Source organism: Cottoperca gobio, chromosome 11, assembly GCF_900634415.1.
Source record: "Cottoperca gobio chromosome 11, fCotGob3.1, whole genome shotgun sequence".
Lineage (NCBI taxonomy): Eukaryota > Metazoa > Chordata > Actinopteri > Perciformes > Bovichtidae > Cottoperca > Cottoperca gobio.
In genome coordinates, this window is record NC_041365.1 from 13,459,757 (window position 1) to 13,483,869 (window position 24,113).

A 24,113-nucleotide genomic window follows, 5' to 3' on the forward strand; every position below is an offset into this window, starting at 1 on the left:
GTGATGCATCACAAAGATTGCTTGAAAAGAGACATAAACACAGACGTTAGAGAAGACCTGACAGGTGTGTTCAGAAACTCTCAAGTCAAAGTTACACTGGAGTTTAAAATGTCAATGTTTATTCCAAATCTTGTTTATCGTACTTTTAAGATTTATGAAGTCCTCGTGCATGTATTTCTCATCCTGTCCTCCTTCCTTTTAGATCGTTGCCCCTCAGTATCCCACAATTCCCGTAATGTTTTCATGACGTGGTGAAGTGCTCACGACCACGATGAGACGCAAAAAACAATCGCTCCCACTGACACTTATCAAATTACTTGTTGTGGTTATCAGCAGGTTTTCTCAGCAGATGCAATTTTAAAAATATTAAAACAGTTTTCATACAAAAAACTAAACTAAAATTGTTATGAGGTTTGTGATAAAAAATGAGCTGAACGAGAAACACAGACACAAAAAAAGACCAAAACCTTTAAACTGTGATTGAAATTGTAAATTACCATCTTTTTATTTCACATATTTTCACATTATTTTCAATGGCAAGCGTTCTTTTTTTTTTTGCTTTTTTAAATGATATTTCTTCTTTCTCAACACATCTATTCTATGGACATTCAGGAGGAACAGAAGGAACGAAGGGATTCAGGGTTTAGATCTTTTTCTTTTTCTTTAGGACAAAGGTGGGATTTCAAGCAGAAAAGGAGAAATAATCAGAATCACATCAGGAAGAAAAAGAGGGTTTTAGAAACTGAGAAAACAGACACGGCAAGAAGAAAACAGAGACAAAAAGAGGGGAGGAGGACAGTAGTGGGTGGAGTGCAGGTACTTCAGTGTCCAGCTGAATGTGTAAGTGTTCACGTGTTTGTGTAGTTTTCTTGTTTTTTCACTCAGTTCCTGAAATCACTGTTAAGTGTTTCTTTCTGCGGGTGCATCGTCCTCTTTTGGTGCTGAAAGTTGTATTTTTTTTTCATCTCTTTCAGTAGCGTGCGTCAGTCTATAATTCTATTATATTTCTACTTATTTATCTCTCTGTTTTTACAACAATAATCTTTATTTTTGCAGGTCTATCCTCTGGCTGTACATGAACTATTCCTTTAAAACTACAGTAACAGTGCATGTCTGGCTTATAAATTTTATATTTTTATGGTTTTCCCCTGCATGTGCGTGAGTGCTTGTTGCATCTGCGTACTCTATGTGCATACAGCATCACCTCCCTACCTATAAGTCCAGTGCATAATTTATTTTATTTTATTTATTTTTGCTTGGCTCTTTTGCTCGTGTGTTATTTCACTGTACATGGCTCGTTCCATGTTTGTCGTGAGTGTGTGTGTGTGTGTGTGTGTGTGTGTGTGTGTGTGTGTGTGTGCGTGCGTGTGCGTGTGTGTGTGTGTGTCATTCGTCTGTCTGTCAGCTTCACAGGGCGCTGGGGTTCCTGAAGTTATGGCCTGCAAAACGAGCCTGGTCGCCCAACTCTTCCTCGATCCTGCAGGGTAGAGAAGAGCAGAGAGACATTACTTAAAGCCGTAAAAAAAAGTTTTATATGAAAACATTTATGTTTGTATCAGAGAAGAGTTCATCATCCTCGGCTCAGTGGTGTCAGTTGGTCAGCTCTCTGCTACAAAAAGTGACACATTCAAAACTTCTTTCTTATTGTCAACTATTTCTTTGAAATGACCAAACATGTTATTTTATCTCTCAGTACTTTCTGGAGTCCATTGGACCACAGCTTCGTCACTGTAGTTTTTATCAAAGAAACAGAAAGAAATATTCTGCTTGTTTGGAATTATTTTCAGCGGCGGATTAATCCACATTTGGTGCATGATGTTATATGTTAAAGAACATTTAAATGCCCAGTTGAAAACACATTACAGTTTGTTTGTATTTGTTCTCTGTATTTACTATGTCACAATTAAAGGAAAAACATTTAAAATTACAACTATTTAGCCTTCTCTTTTTGATCATTTAAAGAATTGTTATGATAAACATAATTTATACGATATAATTAACAAATAATGTAATTCATTTGTCTGTTCATTTTCTAAGTTTCCTCCTGTGCTTTGTTGATTATTATTTCATCTTTATTTTATTCTGTTGTGTATGCTCTGTAACCAAATCATTTCTTAAAATGCCAATAATAAAATAATAAAAATGTGTTTTTGCTATTCAACCAATGATCCGTAGAATAGCATGGCTTACACTAAAGCTCGATTTATTTCATGTTTTCTAAAACTCTTTTCTCTAGTTTAGTTTTCTTTTTGGCACATTCTACAATTCCATTTTAAACAAAAAGATCAGTTTACTTATCATGGTTAATACTATTCAGCCTGTGAAAACAGTTGTATAATGTCATCTGTGGCTCCAGCGGAAGCATGTCAAAAGTTGCATTATGGAAAATGCAGGATCCAGTTGTGTTTTTTCGCTCACGAGGAACTAAAAGTCAGGACATGTCGGCCCCTCCTCATTTTCACTTTTGACTTTCAATACTAAATCATTGGATTACTCATTTTAAACAACATGTCTCCATAGCTGCAAATGTGTGACAACTTCCCACAGTATGAATGAATGTTGTATGAATGAATGTTTCTGGTGTGTCGACACACGTGTGTGTGTGTGTGTGTGTGTGTGTGTGTGCGTGTGCATGCTTCGCTGCACTGATTAGCGTTTATTGCTGGTTAATGCCTCTGTAAATCTCTGCACCCTCCACCTCTCCTGCGTCTCCTCAGCAGTCAGATGGGATTACAACACTGAGCCGATCTCCACCTCCTCCACCTCCTCCTCCTCCTCCTCCCTCTTCCTCCCCCTCCCCCTGCTGCTGACTGGATCGGACACTTGGTGTGACACCGGCGCTGCTGTCGCCTGTCACGTCAATTAGCTCTGTGATGCTAAGCGCTCAAACAAAGCAGAGCCGTGTTGTACAGTAGCAAGGCTGCTGCCAGATTGGGAGCCAAAGGAAGATACAGATAATTCCATATTTAATTTAGCAGCGATTGTGCATTTCAAAGAAATGCTAAGGATATGCAGGATTCAAGCAAGTATAATTATCATTATGTGTATGATTTTTCTTTTTTTAAATTTCAAAAGTTTAACAATTTTCTAATGTGCCCTGTAATGTAAATGCTGTAAAGACACTTTTTACAACCTGGGCTACAGTTTATATATATATATATATATATATATATATATATATATATATATATATATATATATATATATATATAGTTAATAAGTCTTTTTATGAGGGCAAAAAGAATCATCCAACAGGTGATAAAGATAATATTTTTATATAATATATAATATTTATTTTTTATTTTTTAAATAAAGTAAGTATATACAGTAAGGCCAGCTGCCCTCGTTTAATAAGGGTGAAATGTATTTGTGTGGTGTGGCAGCGTGAAAAAGAGAGGCCATTCCCCTCTCTTAAAACGACTGGACATTGGAGCGCTTTGCAATTTTGCACAGTTCAATTAGATTGAACTGTGTGCAAAGTGAAAGAGTTAATTAATGCCCACTATTAAAAAAGTAATTACATTTTCTCCATGTTCCCAAAACCTCCAGTCCTCCCCTCTCTTCTAACAGACTACAATAAACTGTTGGTCAGGGAAGCATTTTCTATTTTTATTTTAGATAACATTTCTCTTTTTATCAAACCCCTCATTACAAACTCATGATGTGAAGCCAAGCATTGTTCAAACCTACATAATTTATTTTTTAATTGTAATGGAGAGCAGAAAGGTTTTCAAAGATACCACATTTTAGAAAATTGTGTAAAACAGGATTTGATGCAGCCACATGCACTATACAGTATGTACAGTACTGTGTCCCACTACTCGTTGATGTATACATTACATATCAAACGACATCCTAAGAAAGATTCAAAGAACAGAATTGAACATCAATACGTGTTACAGGAGAGAGACTGCGAGATTATGTCTGCGGCACACTGACCTCATGAGTTGGTTGTACTTTGCCAGTCTCTCAGATCTGCAGGGGGCTCCAGTTTTAATCTGCAACACAGAGACAGCCAAGATTATACAGTTGTCTCTAATTGCTAACATGCATTGGTCAAAACTATAGTCACATTGTAAAAAAAAAACTCCTCACACAGTGAAGACCAAACTGAATCATCTTTCATTGCTTTTACAGAAAAGACATTCGATGACCACATTTTCAAAATCTCTCTTTTCTCATTCATACTCCACAACCTCTAAAACGCTGTACATGTGCTGTTAAAAACACATTCTGTAGTAACCAAATTGAAATATATAGAAAATTAAATACTGTAATAATCCTTCTTATTCTATAATGAAATACTTTCGTTACTAAAAATCATTCAAATTTCAAAGATAAAAGTTCTTCATTTAAGCAGTGCTCCCTGTTGTTAGTATTTTTAGGTCAATGTGTTATTAGTGACAATGTATGATGTATGCTTCCTGAGTGAGAATTGTTGCAGCGTTCTGGTCAAACAAGTTCAATGTGAGACATGTGTGAAGTGTTTTGGTGGTTTGAGTGAGTTTGGATGTGGCCATGATGCATGATGGTAAGTGAAAAAGTGTCTTCAGTATTATATATTGCATGTAGTGGTTACAGTTAGGCTACGCTTCCAGGTAAAAAACGTAGGTCTGTGTGTGTGTGTGTGTGTGTGTGTGTGTGTGTGTGTGTGTGTACCTGTCCAGTGCAGAGTCCCACCACCAGGTCAGCGATGAAGGTGTCCTCTGTCTCTCCTGAACGATGGCTGACCATCACACCCCAGCCATTCGCCTGAGCCAGTTTACACCTGAGAGACAGACACACAGAGAAAATTATCTTAACTTTCACAAAACACACATAGAACAAATACAACCTCTGGATGTGCAGGAGTGTAAAGACAGAAAAATGTCAAATAGTAAGTTACAAACCTGTGACTGTAACCCTAAAAGCACTTTTATTGGCAACATAACCGAGGGACTTTCGCATCAGTTGAGTCCACTGTTAGATTTACTGAGAACATGTCTCATTCCCTTTCTTAATGTCCACACCAGCACGGGTGGAAACATTTAGTCATATAGTGGACCTAAGCACACTTTTTAAGGTACTCTACTTGAGTATTTCCATTTTCTTCTACTTTATATTGCTACTCCATTACATGTCATAGGGAAATTTTGTATATTTTATTTCATTACATTCATTTGATTACTTTAGTTACTTTTTTCTAGATCTGAGTTCAAAAAGGATCGATTGCAGCAATTGTTTGACTGGAGAAGTTTTGATACTACTTGGTACTAGTTTATTTTGGGTACCGACACCCAGCCCTATTTGCGACATAGTATTTATTCACTGTAGTATTGTTACTTTTAAAAGTAAAAGGTCTGAATACTTCTTCCACCACTGCACATCAGAACTAAGGGCACACTGAGGGTTTGCAGACTGTGTACGACTCCTTCTCATAAATCTTAGAATTAATTAATTGGATTGGGATTTATTATTGACTACAGCTCATCTGACACGTTAACCTCCTAACGACGGATGCCTGGGGTCAAATTTTAGATTTTAAGAAATGAATAAGCTCTCGCACGGTTTCCCCCTCATCCTGCTGATATATTGAAGGTACATCAGATAAATGGAGAAGCTTTTTTATGTGAGGGACACAATATATCACCTTTACTGTCCTCAGCACCGTTTCTATCATTTCCTCCCCTTCTGATTTAATCCAGCTTCACTGTCATGACTGATAGCTTCATAACCCTGAGTGACATTTTGAGATTGATGACACACACGTTTAAGACTGGAGTACACACTCGCTCCACAAAGATATCAACAGTGCAGTAAACACGATAGCTGCTTTAACACATTTGATTGACAGCCAATCTCCATACTAAAAACCTCCTGTCACTTCCTGTCCTATGTTTATCTCCTGTAAAGGTCAGTTTGACGCTCCTCGTCACAAGGTCAACATGGCTGACAGGTAATGGGTAATGTGACTGACACATGTTGTGTGTGTGACTGATAGCAGAGCAGTTGGCTCTCTATGTATCTCCCCTATAGGCCCCTCTGTCGTTTCAGCCAAGATGGATGACCTTCTCTGGCCAGTCCAAGTTCACGGGGCTGCCTGAGGCGGCCATATTTGTTTATTTTTCCTTCTGAGAAGAGAGTGTGTGTTCACTATGTATTGCACTGACAGCAATGAGTGTGTTTGTAGATCTGTGAAGATTTATCATTTGAATAATGTATTTGACCTGTTTCTACATTAAGTGGCTTTAAATCAGTCCACGGAAAAACAAATGACTATGTGTCTTAAACATGATAGCAGCCACTGAGTGAGTTTCCATCCAGAAGCGCATTTTCAATTTGTGCATTTGCGCAAAACATTTTTTTGGCTGAAGGGGAAAAGTCTGTGTGGAGCGAGAGGAGACTGTGACCTTCCTCACATTAATACATGGAACTAACAGAAATGTCATATTTCCATCATGTTCTCTACGTCGTTTTTGTCCATTTGAGCGTTGACTGGAGCTCTTTTAATGACCTCATCTCTGTGTGTCCTCTTCCTCTACAATGGAATGAAAAATGAGCTCCTCCACTTGTTTATCTCTATGAAACAAAACCTAATATTTGTATGTTGGCAGTAGATGGAAAGGCAGGAGAAAACCTTTGCATTATCTCAAGACTTATTTTAGTTTGGTATTTCTTTCTACAGAGCAAATAGTCTCTAGGAAACTGCTGAAAGTGTTCTGGACATCATTAGTTTTCAATTCTGTGAGAACCACAAATAGGTTATTTTCCCCTCCATTGTATCGGAGTGTAGACATAAATCTCAGAGACAGAAAACCTGGACAAACACCAGGAAAGGTAAAGGAATGTGGGTATGCTCACATTGCAGCTACTTGTTTTGTTCTGTCCGTAAGTTATCTTCAATAAAACATTTTTTTAATAAACCACTACAATATTTAAAATTCCAATGGAGGATTTTTTGTGAATCGATGCTAAATCTTTTCCATTGGCTTGGTAGACAGTTGCACACTCTTAAATCGTAATAATTGAAACATTGCAATAAAGCAAACGTACGCCTGTATGGCCTCAGTGACGGAGCCGATCTGGTTGACTTTGAGCAGCAGGCAGTTGCAGGCTCGTTCTTCAGCGGCTTTCTCTATCCTCTTAGGGTTGGTCACAGTCAGGTCGTCCCCCACCACCTGGATCCCCACCTGGGCCGTCAGACGGGACCAGGCTTCCCAGTCGTCCTGGTCGAACGGGTCCTCGATGGACACCACTGGGAAGGATGGAGGAGAGTTTAAGAGTGAGAAAAAGATTTGTTGTCTCCGACTGAAGATCAACAAAAACAACAAACATAGCCCACCTGGGTAGTTGTTGACGAAGCCCTGGTAGATGTCAGCCAGCTCCTCTCCTGAGATGTGTCTCTCTGGATCTGGTGGGGATTTGAAGTCCAGGTCGTATTTCCCCTCGCGGTAAAACTCTGAGGCAGGCCACGTCCATCCCGACCACCACCTTGTCCGTGAAGCCGGCCTTCTCTATGGCTGTCTGCAGCAGATCTAGAGCTGAGGAGTGAAAGGAAGAGGGGGAGAGGAGGGAGTAGAGAGTAGAGATGGGGATACACGGAAATGTAAGGCAAGAAGTTATCGGAAATAATGATAAACCTTTTCACTTTTTTTGCCATGGTTTCCTGACCCTCTCAGTGCAGCCTGAGAGACGGATCTGCAGACACTACTGAGGACTAAAAAACTGATGCAACCTCCTCTACATGTTTAATTGTGGGAATAATACATTTAGTTTGTATTTTTACTTAAAGATGACAAAGCGTGATTTTATTATTCTTGCAAAACGTTGCTACAATTGAACATCAATCAAAGCTACGGCAGCAAAGGACCGTGTTTTTTGATGACTGAAATGATATTTCAGTCTTAAAATCTTTGCAATGACTGATTTCTTAATAAAAACTATTTTGTTTCAGTTCAGAAATAAATGTCAAAATCAAAGCTTCTTTTCCGCAGCCATGCACTCATTTTCTCCACATACTACTAGCATGTTTAATGGAGGAAGTGAAGAAGACGAGGAGGATTGGTTGAGGTTAAATGGGTTCGACTAAAATGTAAATGAAGCTTCATCACACTACAAAGCATCAGTGGTGATATTAAACAGTGACAGAGGATCCTCACCCTCACTGTTCTCCAGGATGTTGGGAGCAAATCCTCCCTCATCTCCCACATTGGTGGCATCCTGGCCGTATTTCTCCTGGATCACCCCCTTCAGTGTGTGGTACAGCTCCGATCCTATCCTCAACGCCTCCCTGAGAGACAGATGGGGGAGGGAAGAAGTGCGAGATTAGAGAGTGGAAAGACACGGCAGTAAAGACCAACATTACCAGGAGGGAAAGATTAAAAGAGAAAGTATGAGGGAACATAGGAAAGGAGTTTTTTGGGGGGGTTTTTAAGAAACAGAAAAGACAGAAAATCTTAGATATTGAATGAGAAGAAACAAATGTCAAAACACAAATTTTAGGGAGGTGAATTCTTACTTGAAAGACTCAGCTCCAACAGGAAGAACCATGAACTCCTGCATGGCCAGTTTGTTCCCAGCATGGGAACCTCCATTTATCACATTAAAGGCCTGAAGAGGGCAGGAGATTGGAAAAACAAGGAGAAGGGGGAGGGGAAATAAGGACAGAAGAAGAAAGGGGAGAGGAGAAAACAAGGAGGCGAGCAGAGGACATGAGAATTTAATAATAGTGTTATCATCTTAAGAAGCCTATAAAAACACTTGTCCATATGTTCAGAAAATTGTAAACTTGGGGTTCATCACAAACTAACTCTAAAATGAATTACTCCAGATTATATTACAGTGCAAAGCCATGATATAACCACATATTTTTAGGTGAGAAAAGAGTATAATGCATATGAATAAACTACATTTTATTAAAACAAGTGTCTTACAGGAACCGGCAGCACCAGCTCTGTGTTTCCAGCCAGGTCGGCTATGTGGCGGTACAGGGGGACGTCTTTCTCCGCTGCACCAGCCTTACAGATGGCTAGAGACACTCCCAGGATGGCGTTGGCTCCAAACTGAGCTGTTTGACGGGACAGAAGACAGAAAATGAATTGTGTATTTTAATATATTCTTGTATAAGAATCAGATAAATTTATGCTTTCTCAATTACAGTTGATTTCACTTTCCTACAACGTAGGTTGGAAAGTTTAGAATAGCTTTACTGTCAGGTTGAGTTTCAGCGTTTGTTGTGGGAGTTGACGATCAGAACAGTCATATTATGTCTTTGCTTGTTTGTGTAATCAGACAGTGAACATAGTTCTCGGAAGAAGTGATTTTTTTATTCAAGAAAGAAAATATTAATAAACAAACAAAAGTTTTGCTTCCAACGTTCAGTATTTATTCTGATTCATATAAAATATATATTTTTATGAAATATAAAAAAGTTATATTTGTTTTATCGTTATGACCAGACAATACAGTTTTTAGCTCTATTTTGATTTTACATTTTGTAATCCTTCTTTAATTTGTAATAAAGGACACACATTTCCCAATATAAGTGATGCATTTAAATTCTTCAGCCATCCATACATTTTAGTCCCCTAAATGACAACTACTTACCCACTAAATTGTAGCTGATTTTAGTTTTTATTGTGCAATTTTCTCATTCTTATTTCAAATTATTTGTTAAAATCAGTGCGTGTGACTGTAAAAAGATGAAAAGTGTCTTCTCTAGTTGGAATTATGTGCAATAGGTCAAGAGAAGGAATTCCTTCTCTGCGACTTGAACATGATATCAAACTCATTTGTCCGTGTAAACCTGCATATAATTGTGTATATTTCTCCACGGACAGAAAGTTAATTAAAATACTTCACAACACATTCAGCTCTAGTTTAGTCTGCACCTGGCTGAAATTAATTCCTCCAAACATCAATACTTTCACTGCTGTTTACCTTTCCTGAAATCATTAGTTGGCATGATTGTAGATTAAAGTGAATGAACGGAGAATTTATTTATTAAGGGTGTTTGCATGCCAAAGCCAGTTTGGAACAGCAATCTATTTGCTCTGCCTTGTTCCCGTCTGTATTTATGCCTCTTGTTGACACTTGTCGACAAACGTGCCTTTGGTAAAAAATAAATCTTTATTCAAAATGTGTTGACTTCACATGAGCTGCTGGAATGAGGAGGAGGAGGAGGAGGAGGAGGAGGAGGATTTCCAGCCGGCGGTCAGACTCTGATGACACAGCATTAAGTCATCACGTCTTGTTTTGACTCACATTTATTTTCTGTGCCGTCCATCTCGATCATCATGTTGTCCAACTGCTCCTGCTCAACCACGCTGATGCCCTGCAGACACGAGCAAATACAGAGACACATCTTTATAATTGACCAAGCCAACCAATGTTAGTTTAACATTTATCATTCCATTAATTGTTACATTCCATCAATCAATCATGCTTTGGAATATTTTGAGTTTGGTAATTATATCCGGTCACTATTTATGCAATCATTTAATTCTGGTCCTAGTCAATAGTGTTCATTGCAGCGACACTCGACCTTCTTTTTTGTCCACAGAAGGTCGAGGTATTCTGTCCTCTAGGCCAAAATAAAAAGGGAAAACGGCCCTAAAGTAAAAGTCAATGTCACTTTCACTCTGATCCGCTCCAAGTCTTCATGTGTCTATTAGGACGGATAAAAACAAAAAATCTACTATTGTCAGTGTGGAGAAGTTTATGTCATTCCTCCTAGCCACCACTGATGGTAGCAATCCAGGTATCGCACATCATCGTCTACAATGGTCACACATCATTCATAGAGCCATAGTTACACAGGTAACTCTCCCGTAGAGCTGTGATTAGTTTGGAGTTGTAACTGTTGTTGTTTTTTCAGACAAATGTATGTGCTCTTGCTATGTGATCACTATTATTTCTACCAATACATTTAGAATCCAGACCTAAAGCTTCCGGCATATTCGAAAATCAATAACTTCAGCAAAAGTAAAATAAAAATCAGGGAAAAAATAATTTTGTATTCTTTTACGTTTTATTATTGTTTTAACAGATTATTTAAATGTCTGGTTGTTTTATATTGTTTCTGTACCTGTAAAGCACTTTTCTATTTGGTTTTTCACTGGATAAAAGTGCTTTATAAATAATATTCTTATGGTATTGTCTCTATTATGACAACACACACACACACACACACACACACACACACACACACACACACACACACACACACACACACACCAGTACAGCCTGACCGATCCGTCTCTCTGATGTGGCGTTCAGGAGCTCCGAGCCATTTTTTCCCGCCTGACTGATCACCAACATTAATTTCCCTGCATTAAACATCTGCTGCAGGACTCTGGAATTACCCATACTGCACTGCTGCAGATAGCTGAATCATACTATTACACTCACACACACTCGTACACTACCTTACGCACAAACACACACACACCTCATTCGCTGTTCCGCTCACTCACTCACTCACTCTCACATTTTCTCGCACAGACACATTATTGTCATCTTTCATTCACAGTATCTCTACAGCTCACACTCACTCTTCTTCTCTGTTACTGACAGCTGAAAAGACTTCTCACAGCTTCCTGTCTGCCCATCCAGATGTGATCGTCATCTGCACATCAATCAACTGAACCTGGACTTTGTATCACCTGCTGCACTAGTTTGTCTTGTTCACATTTAAGGTCCAAACTCACTGCCATGTCATTTACTGGGGCCAGACGATCCACATTTGAGCAAAGCTGAATGGGGCTGACATGGGACAAGCAACCACCCGAACTCAGTGTCATCAATGAGCCCAAACATGTTAGAAAGGTTGAATTTTTAAGTTCCTTATTGAATCTTTTTAGGTTTAGTTCTCTACAGAAATACAGCTGACACTATTATATTATGTTATTTATATGAACTTTAATTTATTTTCCACTTATTAGTGTAGTCATTATTGTGTCTGTTTGTTTTTTCCCTGCTTTTTTCCTCACTTACAAAAACTTGCTTTTGGATTTAAGGCATACGTTAAGGCGTTTTCTTTGTTTCGTTTTATTTATACTGTATGAAGACTGATGAGTTTGTATTTTGAACAAAGTACATGTTTGGACAAAATAAGTGAATAAATAAGTAGTAAAAAATAAATAAAAAATACAGTCAGAGGATACCTGACGTTGTATCTTTGAATGTGGTTATGAATATACAGTATGAACGTTGTGGTGACTTACAGAGGCTATAAGGGCGGGACCCAGAGAATCGTTGATGTGCCCGACTGCCTTCAAAACACCTAGAAGAGAGGACGAATGAAGGTCAGTCAGCACGAAAAGGGCAATATGAATTCTACAGCAACTGGAGGAGAAAGAAAACTGAAGTGGGATTGCAGTAAAGCTGGACATTTCTGTTTCTATTGCGTAATCCCACAAAGAACGAACACAAGCTATACAGCTCAAAGCACATATTAGGCTTTTCTTTTTTTTAGCTTGCTGTTTTGATTTATCACCAAACCTCTAATATTAAACCTCACAGAGTCATTTTCAGCAAACAAGGCATCTTGAATTTATTTGTTGGACACTTCTTGAAATCCACTTATTTGTTTTTTTCCTAGACTTAGAGAAGATCGATACCTAGGACTATCAGGTAATTATCTCAGTGTAAAAGTAAAAGCAGAGGAGAACAGCTATCCTGGCTCTGTCCAAAGTTTCAAATTGGTCAAACTGTTGCTTTAAACCCACTGTACACTATCTGCCCAGCACCAAACAGCAAGTAAGCAGCTTTGTAGAAGAACACTATGGAAGCATTAAGGGAGTAGTAGTCGTTAAACACTGTTAGATTTTTGTTCAAGTGAAATGTTTTAGCTTAAAGAAAACCCACTATAAGAAAATAAAATGAGTTACAGAAGTTAGTGAAACAGAGGCTAGCTAGCTAGAATCGATCCCCCCCTGTGGTAAAAGATCACATAATGCAGCTTTAACTTTTTGAAGAATGTAATATACCGTACATGCAAACACAGTCGATCTGTCTCCGTACCTTTGCCCTTGTAGCGGCTTTTGTCTCCATCTCGGAGTTCTAGAGCCTCGTAGATCCCTGTGGAGGCTCCGCTGGGCACGGCAGCCCTGAACAGACCTGAAAGTCAGACAGACATAGAAAGAATAAGTTTATAAATGCATGGAATGGACAGAGGAGTATATCTATCTATCCATCTATCTCTCTCTCTATCTATCTATCTATATATCTATCATCTATCTATCTATCTATCCATATATCTCTCTCTATATATATATATATCTATACATCTATACATCTATATATCTATATATCTATATATCTATCTTGTATAAAATGTAAAGCAAAATGTTGTTTGACGTGTTTTACCTCAGTGGGGTTAAGAAAGCATGCTTATACTGTATATCTTTGGTCTACAAGCCCCAATCTTCCCTGAACTGAGAACTGATTGATCTGGACAGAGGTCAAAGGAAGGTTGTTTGATGTCAGAAACAATTTATGATCACAGCAGAGTCGCCTTTGAGCTGCCAAGCTTTCGTAACGCTTTCTGGCAAATTTCTGACATGATGAATCTGAGCAGACATCCATAACATTATGCTATTTTTTGTTTTTTGCCTCTGATATTTGCAGACAGGCTCATCGGCGGTCACCTTTCTCTGTGCTAAGGTCCACTTCCACAGTGGGGTTTCCCCGGGAGTCCAAGATCTCCCTGGCAACGATGCTGACGATCGACATCCTGAGAAACACAGAGAGGAAGAGAGGCGACGTTATGCTTTCCCTTGTAATATGTATTGTGCATGCTGTTGGAAATATGGTTACATTTTTAACGGTTATATTGTTTATGGCAGCTTCCCATTGAATTGTGAAGTGAGAGAGAGAATAAAGAGAGAGATCTGATGGGTAAAAAGATCTATTTTTACATTGCACACACACACACACACAGAGAACAACCTGTCAGGGGAGACCAGAAACAACATCACTGCAGATTCACTGTGAAAATCAAAGCTAACCACAGAGTACTGGGTTGTCTCACGCAGACACACACACACACACACACACACACGCACACACACACACACGCACACACACACACACACACACACACACACACACACACACACACACACACAGTTACTTGGGAGCAGGTTCAGTTATTTCTTTCAGCAACAGAGTAAAGTATGCGCTTGTTTGCTTACATCCAGACTGGAATATATTAGGGTTATGAATCTTTCGGCCACAATTCGATTCTAAATTGATTCTCGATTAAATGTATGTACTTAGGGGTGCTAATTTCACGATCTATTCAAGTCCGCTGTGCGCTATTAAAGGTGGTGTGGCATATTATAGCATGAAAGCAAAGTAAAGGGTGTATAAGATTTTTGGAGTTTTTAAATTGGGAAAAGGTTTATCAACTGATAAGACAATAACAATCCTTTAGACACACAAAGGCAAACCTAAGAAAAGATGTAACATGTATTCATGCTAAACCTGCACAATAAACACTTTTTACTTAAAGGTCATTTCTGCCAAGTAATTTTACTTTTACTTGAGTACTTCTTTAAAGTAACAGTACTGCTTGAGTACAATTATCCAGTACTCTTTCCATCCCTGCACAATGCAAAAATAATCACACTACAAAAGGGGTTGAGTCTCTCTTTCAAACTATAGAATATAACTATAGACATTTAGGAAAATAAAAGAGGACAGGTGTTCGTAAGTATCAGTCTGAACCTGGTACTGTGTTCACAATCATTCTTTGTACCACTGCTGTCACTTCTTCTCTCCCAGGAGAGACAGCTCGGAAAATCCTGCAGCGCTAATGCAGGAAAGATGCATCTCTGGGTTCACAAGAGCATTCTCCTAAGTAGGTTAGTGCAGGGCAGCACCAAGCCCACAAGCGTTTTCTTAAATCAAATATCATCAAGATATCAGACATGGATTTAAATTAAAGAGCAATGGTCTTTACATCCAAAAGAAACTCATCTTACTTTGCAATCCATTCTCACTTCTAATCAGTAACAATAACTCTTTAGTTTCTCGTTATGAGACACTGAACTGCTCACAACATTAAAATGTGTTCATGCATTTTTATTGTTTTACCTTTTTATCCCCCTTTTACATTCATCATGGAGAAAACAGCACATGTAAAAATGAGGCAACTGAAATGTTGTGCTGACTTTGCACAGCGAGTCTACATCCACTCACCAATGCATCACAAATGTACATACAGTACATGTACAGTCACATGGTGACATGGAATGAATTACAAAAATAATTAGTGTGAATGATACAAAAAAGATGAAAACTCAGGACAACCCAAGATAATCTCATTGCTGTGCTACGCACAAGTCAAGACATTCACACTAAATGTGATTGCAGTTCATTACAAATGATTTTTAAACCTCCATTTAAACATCCTATCCTCCCCATCTATTTGAGTTCATAGTTCTTTAAAGCCATATATTATATATATGTATAGTAATACATTAAACAGTGCATCGCATAAGCAGATAAGAATATATGAATGGTATGGCATGGTATGGCTTCTGCAAATTGAAAAAAATTATTAATTATTTTTGAAGTTACATTTGAAATTTCTGTATAACTGTGACATCATTAACGCACACAAACCTAAACTCCAAAACATAAGGATCTGCGTCCTCACCGTCATTTCACTATCATCCATGCTAATCTCCTCTGTGGGTGTTTCTCCTCTTTGATATTCGAGGCACGCAGCACTGCAACGATATGTCAAAAAAAGGCCTTTTATGCTCTCTTCGTCTCCGTACTATATGAATACTTTATTGATCTGTGAAGAGCTTAATCTGGCTCGCTGCTATCTTGCAGAAACCTGTCACTGCACTGAGGCTCTCCTTGCAAAGACACTGACAGAGAGGGTGTGATAACTCCCGTAGACACATATTTTCCTCATTCTTCCTCTTAAGTGTGCATTCATCAATGCAAAACTACACTGTGTTGCCAACAGAGAGACAGATAGTGCACAGTTTGAAGCCAAATCTATGCGGAAATTAAATTTTAGAGGGTACAATGATTTATAGCTTCCTCACGGCAGACATTTTAAGTTATCAGCCAGAAGTGCGGGTATTACAAATGACATTAATAATGGCTCTGTTCCATTAACGCGTGCCAGTAAGTAGAAGTAGCAGTACCACAGTGTAAAAAGTATAAGCATCGAAATATACCTAAAGTACCAAAACTAAAAGTACTCATTTTGCATTATATTATTGGATTATATTTATTGACGCATTGCTTTATAAATCACTTTAATATTGCAGCTGGTAAATGTGGAGCTCCTTTTATTTAGTTATTTATTCGCTCACATCATCACTTTATAAATATGTGTATATATATTTAAATGAATGGCTTGTGAATTTCCACCTCGGGAAGTCTTATAATATCATGATTTATATTTTTATTTATATTCATACATTAATCTGAGTTTGGAAACTAACTAGTAACTAAAGTTGTGGAGTAAATGTAGTGAAGTAAAAAGTATCTGTGTCTATTTTGACATCTAAATGTATGCTTGAGCAGTGACAATAATGTGCTTTAATTTCAGACATTTCAATTATTTTGCCACATTTGACCCTTTTTTGTGGAAACAAATGTTCATGTTCTTTTAATGTCTTTTCTTCTAAATATCCTTTATTTCCTTTTGTTACTGCAAGCTTTAAACCAACTGGAATCCGTATTGAGTGAATGTACAGTGGTCTTATGTAAATATCTTGTGTAGTAGTCTTGTACAAAATCTTTCCCTTATGTAATCTCTTTTCTGTCTCTTGGATGTTTGTGGCCAATGCAACACTGTGAACTAAGCAACAACACAGGTTAAAACAGCATTCAGTCTATCCGAACTACTGAAATGTATTTTTTTTATGATAAGTATCTTTTAATGGTTTTCTTTCTTTGTATAATTTGTCTTCTTTTGTTGTCAAATGTTCTCTATAATTCCCCTCTGGTGTTTATCTGACTCACAGCTGGAATGCAAACACATTATTTATATAAAACCTTCCAGAAGACATTAAATGCTACACATTTCTTTATTTTGCTCGCCTCCCTGTCACCTTATTTCTCTTCCTTGGAGACAAAAATTCCCCCGTGTGTCGCTTTTAACCTGCCGCAAAATCCCTTTACTCCTCTTGTCTTTTTATCATGTTCTCTGACTCCTTTGCTCAGCAATCCTCTGAGCGACTCAGGAATATTTCCATCCACTTTTCCCTCACTGTTGGTCAATTATAACGTCGACGGCCTACCCATTTATGCTTATTCAGATCTTACACTCTGTAAGTCGCAGGGGATAAAAGCGTCAGCAAAATGTATAAAATGCATAAATGGTGCTCAGCATAAGAAAGTGCAGATAAGGTGTCTGACTACACACATACAGAGTCAAGGGGATTGATGCGTGGGTGATTTCCTCTCCTGGCCTCTATTCATTTGATGGTCTTCTTTTTTTTGTTGCTGGTTTGAAGCCCCACCCTAGAGTACTGCAGTTGTCCAAAGTTCCTCTTGAGGGTGGAGCAGCAGGATACAGGATCCCTGCCAACTGCTTTACATCAACTTCTTCTTGTTCTGATTACATCCTCAAAGTATCAAAGCAGATATTTTGAAAGTGAATATGTTGCATATTCCTACCCCAATTAAATTTTAGTCAGCACGCGGGAATGTCCAAGAATACCACCTGGACCTAAATATCTGTATCTATGATACATTCAATGTCATTTAAACAAGCAAGCTACTGCATGAGCTGTACTTCTGTACCTCGGCACAGTGGTGTTTTGCCCATTAAATGGTTGTTTTCAGTTGACAACTGTACCTACATGCACGTTGTGAAATGGTCGCACTTTTAAACTCGTGGTTAACATTGTGACTTGAAACAAAACTAATTGGTTGTGTTAAGGAAGAGATCATGGCTTGGGTTAAAATAAGTATGTTTGTTTCCAAAACAGTTAAGTGCAGAAGTTAAGTACGTTACGCATGTCACGCAAGTTAGGTACATAACGTTTGTAACGCAAGTTAAAATAAGTCAAAGTGTTGAATTTTGGTTTCATATGGGACACGAGCAGCCGTCTCCCGGGTGAAGGTCCTGTCTTTGTTTGACCCATCTATCCAGCCCGACCTCCTCCTACGCAGATTTTGTCGCTCTTTATACTATCTCACCTGACTTCCTCCTTTGCTCCCGTCATAATGACTACGGCCTCCCTGCAGTAATCTTAGTAATAGATGATAAGGGCTGACTGAACCACTTAGGAGGTAGAGTAGGACCAAACTACCTCAGATCTATGCTCCCGATGACAACTGATAACGGCCATTTAATGTGCCGATAACATTTGAAGTGGGTGTAGTGACAATAATATTTTTCACCATCTTATTTTAGCGTGTTAACATTTGGCACCTTAAATGTCTGTCCATTGTTTTTAGTGTGGCTAAATCCGTTTGTACCAAAGTGGTGGTCCAACCAACAGACGGACATTTCCCTCCCTCGAGCAATGCCGCTAGGGTGGCTAATAATATACCATTCCATAATATTATATTGTTTGCTTGGACCTCTGCTTTGTACAGAAAAGTATTTGAGAATAAGAGGAACACTTTTTAATTTTTTTTCATTTCGGAAATAAGGTCAAAAATCTTTAGTATATGCACAAGCTGTACAAGTAGTGGTTTGAATTTACAACAACTTTATTCTCGAAAATGAAAAAAAACCTCCGTCATGTATATATTATATGCAATATTTGCTGCACACACTCATCTCATATCCATAAACATATGTTCCTCCTGTAACCACCTTAATGAGTTCATCTTATAACTCTTATCCTCTCTTTCTTCCTCCATCTCTGTCTGTGTCTCTCACCCTGTGCTGTGAGTTACGTAAGCTCTACAGCAGCAGCAGCAGCAGCAGCAGCAGAGAGAGGGAGGACACCCATGAACGCACCACACCACACCACACCTACCAGAGACTGCAGTGCTCAGCAGAAAATACATCAGCACTGAAAAAAGAACACGTGAGAGTGCAAGCCAGGGAGAGAGTGAATGAGGAAGAGAGGGATGAAGGCACGCAAGGAGAGCGACCAAGGAGGAGAACATGAATATTATCATTATATCTACAGTATCTGTGCAGGGGGATGGAGAAGGGAAGGCAGAGTAAAAGAGGCAAATGCAGATAGATGAAGAAAGAGGAAGAGGATAAGGATTACAAAATCATATGCAAAGACAGAGGAAAAAAGAGGGATGAGACAAGAAAGAAAAATAGTCAAGTGAAAAAGACAGAATGGAACAAACGATGGATAGAAACACTGGATCTCTGATCTCTTGATTCAATTCAATTCGATTCTTGAAGATTTAAGAGGCCGATCAGTTTCCTCATCATGAGGAGTATTATATTGACTGTTCTGTGGGTCTGAAGGGAGCTATCTAAATCTAATTTGGAAAAAATAACCCAGATGATGTCATCATGGTAGCCGTGGCTAGGAGACTTTATAGCAGAAGGAATGAGGAACTGCAGTGTTTTAAAGAAAGGGCTTACAAAGAGATGCAGCGAGTTGCATTAGGGGAAGCTTAGGACCCTGTGAGTGGAACCTGAATACTACAGACCAAAGCCCCTTTCAAACATGCACTGCAACCCTGAAATTATTATTATTATTACCCGGAGGAGCTGTATGCTGTACAAATGTTCATTCATTTGGACCGGACATTAAACAGACTTTACCTTGCCAGCTCCCTAGTACTAAGTCCATGTAATGTTCGACTGAGACTGTGTGAATAGAATTCACTGCTAGCAAGTGTGCATGTTGATGACGTTTCTATCACGGCTGCCGTGAAACCGGAAGAAAATAAACATCCATAGGTGAAGAAGCATAGTTATTTACAAGAATCCACCAATGAAAATGTCTAACTGGAGAGCCGACGGGATTCAGGAATTTATGTCTGCATGAGCAGAAGCCGAAAACGGCAAGAAAAGTCTAGAGGCGCCACTTCTCGCCGAGACCAAACAAAGTATTTCCAGTAAGTGAGAAAGCTTCTGACGGACAATTTCCTGTTGTGTGCTACATGTGTGAGAGGGAAACTCTGGACAATGTGTGAACCTGATTCTCCAGATATTGTCTGGAGTTCATGTGAGAAAAACAACTTATAAGTCAGGATCCTTACAGATCCCCTTTAAATTACAGTATAATTATTTCAGATAAATCCATATGAAAATGCTTCTCAGAATTATTTCTGGGTAACTACGCAATCCATTGCTTTCTTTGGAATATAAAATTGCAAGTAAAAATGCAAATCATCTGTTGAATTGTAAACACATTTCACTAATAAATTGTTCAATATACCATATAGGTCAGGGGTGTCAAACATGCGGCCCGGGGGCCAAAACCAGCCCGCCAGAGGGTCCAATCCGGCCCACGGGATGACTTTACAAAGTGTAAAAATTAGTTGTTTTGATCATAAAGTCAAATACTGTTCCAGATATTTGTGACGAAATGCCTTTGTAGACACACTGTGATCTGTAAGTTGTAACACACATGTGTAAATGATAAACTAATACTATTGTTGAAATTGAACCTTTTTTTCTTAAGAAATGTCATGTTGTTCATAATGTTTTGTAAAAAGATCAAATTTGAACATTTTCAGAATGTACGTGTACTTTTTTGCACTAAAACAAAGGGGAACATTTGGAGTTGTTGTTGTTGATGTTACTGGTCCGGCCCACTTGAGATGAAATTGTGCTGCATGTGGCCCCTGAACTAAAATTTGTTTGACACTCCTGTTCTAGGTAATAGGTTTATGACCTTTTGGACCAAAGAAAATGAGGGCAGCATGGGTTTACTACAATACCCATGAGCCTCAGCCACTGTTTCTATGTAGAAAAGCAAATTCAAAAGGGTTCATTGTAGCATTTGATACAAAATGCGATACAATAGTTGCTCAATTCTTTCAAAATTGTCCCAGAATTCAACAGAAAGCCTTGTAGGTATCATCAGGCATATGACAGAGTTGTTCAGCTTCTGCACTGATGATTCAACCTGGAAACTTTTACATTCATCCAAGTGTTTAAACTGTCTCCCCAAACATTACCTCTGAAGAAAAGTTTACTTCCAGAACCCTGGACGTCTGCAATAACTCATCGCAACTTTCTGTAGATCTATGAAAAATAAAACATCTATAAAATTAAGGTTGTTCCTTTTTGTGATTTAAAAAGCATAAAGCATATGTGGTGAGAAAGAGAGGCATATAAAATAGATAGGGTATGGAAGGAGAGAGACAAATGAAGATGAAGTAAAAATAGTAAAGAGAAAAAACATAAAGAAGGAATGAGTGATGAAAGATGGATTTAAATATAAATATATGCAAAGAGATAGAAACATGGCCAAGAGGAAGGAGAGAGAGAGAGAGACATTTTTACAATATTGTTCACCTGATATTCGTGCCAATACAGCCATACGGAAATTGAAATTGAGAGAGTGAGAGAAGGAGTGATGGAGGACCAAATGGAATGAAACGAGGCAGGGCGAGAGAGAGAGAGAGAGAGAGAGAGAGAGAGAGAGAGAGAGAGAGAGAGAGAGAGAGAGAGAAAGAGAGAGAGAGAGGAGGAGGAGGAGAGATAAAGAGAGGAGGAGAGAGAGATAAATTATTAAATGACCCTGTTTGGCTGGAGAAGAGAGGAGAAATGGGGGGATGAAGAGAAGGAGGAGGAGGATGAAGAGGAAGAGGGGGAACAGAAGGCTGATTCTCGCTCGCACGTATGGCTCATGTACACACACACACTCACACACAGGAAGTGGAGCAGTCTCACACGTAATGCTAATAATGTGTCCTCATTTACACACACGCATACACACACACGCACACACACACACACACACACACACACACACGCACACACACACACACACACACGATATACACACATATATCTTCAACTCGCAATTATGACAAGTACTCTGACACACACACAGACACATTACATCCACCCACACAGAGTGCCAAATATGCAGATAGCAAGCACACACACACACACACACACACACACACACACACACACACACACACACACACACACACACACACACACACACACACACACACACACACACACAAGTCAAATACACACATGTCTGTGCCTTCCATGTTAGATCTCAACTATCTCTCACACAGGACTCATAATTAACTACAAGTTCACACACACACAATGTTCCTGCTGCCAAAACATACACACATGTACTGAATGCTTTCCTTTCAGGTTTCACCCACACAGACTTACCGACACGTGCCATAATAAAAAAAATATTAATCATCAAACACACACATTTGATAAACCAGGGACTCGACCATAATTGACAGCATGAGCATATCATATACAATTCCCTGAACCAGAACACACACATACACACACACTCCTGTGCCTGCCATAAACACATCAACCATCTAATATACTAACACGCTTGATATACCAAGGATGACTATAATTGACTGAAGGATCCCATCAAACACACACAAGGACACACACATAATATCCCTGCGGCCAAAACACACACCTGAACAAACGCACACTTGACAGCCATTATCCAAAGAGAAGAAATACACACACACATACATAATAATACACACTCCTTTTTACAGAGAATGCATAAAACAAAATCACAAACACAGTGCCTGCCATATTACAGTAAAATACAGCAACCATGTAAAACACACACACACCCACACACCCATACACACACACACACACACACACACCACACACCACACACACACACACACACACACACACACACACACACACACACACACACACACACACACACACACACACACACTTGACTGCAGGATCTACTCGTACACACATATAATGTTCCTGCTGCCAAAACACACACAAATCTCTTCCTTCCTCTTTACAAACACACATACATACACATATTTGACAGCCATGAAGCAAAATCCCATTCCCACACACAGTAACACCTAAAACTGACACGTACACACATATACGATATGTCTCTTTTCACACACATATACACACATGACAGCCATTTCCTATGCAATAAGAAAAAAAACATGAAGCACATCCACCGACACACACATACAGTAACACCTACTGAAGCATTTCTCTCTCACACACACAAGCAGCATCATTATGCATCCTCTCTGCACTAAGCAGTAGCCAGTCAATATGAGATCAAAGAAATGGAAAAACAATGGATGGAAAAACACAAAACCTCATGAGTGGATGAAAAGAGGAAGAGAGGATTTCCTTCCTTTACCTGCCGCCTGTGTGTGTGTTCTGCCTTTCACGGCAACCGAGAGAATACTGGAGAGGCAGAGCAAGAGAGAGGGAGAGGAAAACAGGAGCGGGAGGGGGGGGGGGGGGATGACAGAGGGGGGAGGGGAGGGAGATGACTCAGAGGGAGATGTAGAGAGGAAGAGGAGGAGTAAAAAAGGGTTAATTAAAAAGGAGGAGATGGACGGAGGGGTGGGATGAAGGGATAAGGACGGGGTGCAGAGGCTCGTCGCCCTACAGAGAAGGTAAAAATAGATAAAGGGAGGACTCTTTCTCTCTCTCTCTCTCTCTCTCTCTCTCTCTCTCTCTACCTCTACCTCTCTCCCTCTCTCTCTCTCTCTCTCTCTCTGGTGCTGCAGTGGGGTTCAGTTGCTATACAGTTACATAATCACTTCCTTCTCCACCACACTCAGACACGATGATGCTTTGTTAGTGTGTGTGTGTGTGTGTGTGTGTTTGTGTGTGTGTGTGTGTGTGTGTGTGTGTGTGTGTGTGTGTGTGTGTGTGTATGTGTGTGTGTATGTGTGTGTGTGTGTGTGTGAGCATTTAAGCACACAAACAATGCAGCAGCAGAAATTTCTTTGAAAGCAGGAAAGGTGCTATAACGCCAAATCGATTAATTTTGAAACGCCGTGCTACATGGTTAGTCCGTCGATGCTTAATGTGCTGACAAAACCCCAAAAACTCCAAAAGGAACAATGAAAATTCGAGTGAGTTAAGAAGAACTCTGTCTCCTAAAAAATGACATTTCTATACAATTAAACATTCTCATTACTGATATTTCACTAGTGATATGTCAAAAATAAACGTAATCCAGAAGAAAATATATTTCCATTGAAACGTA

General features: G+C 39.0%; 1 protein-coding gene across 1 annotated transcript; it reads right to left on the minus strand.

The window, feature by feature from the left end:
• Positions 1-492: 492 nt before the first annotated feature.
• On the minus strand, positions 493-23,327 carry LOC115015834 (gamma-enolase-like). The gene is given in 14 exon segments (XM_029443432.1): positions 493-1,477; positions 3,940-3,998; positions 4,660-4,768; positions 7,033-7,234; positions 7,322-7,445; positions 7,447-7,520; positions 8,139-8,269; positions 8,498-8,589; positions 8,913-9,046; positions 10,243-10,312; positions 12,204-12,262; positions 13,003-13,098; positions 13,629-13,714; positions 23,253-23,327. Coding segments are annotated over 13 exon segments (1,305 nt in total). The 5' UTR covers position 13,714; positions 23,253-23,327; the 3' UTR covers positions 493-1,407.
• Positions 23,328-24,113: the final 786 nt, after the last annotated feature.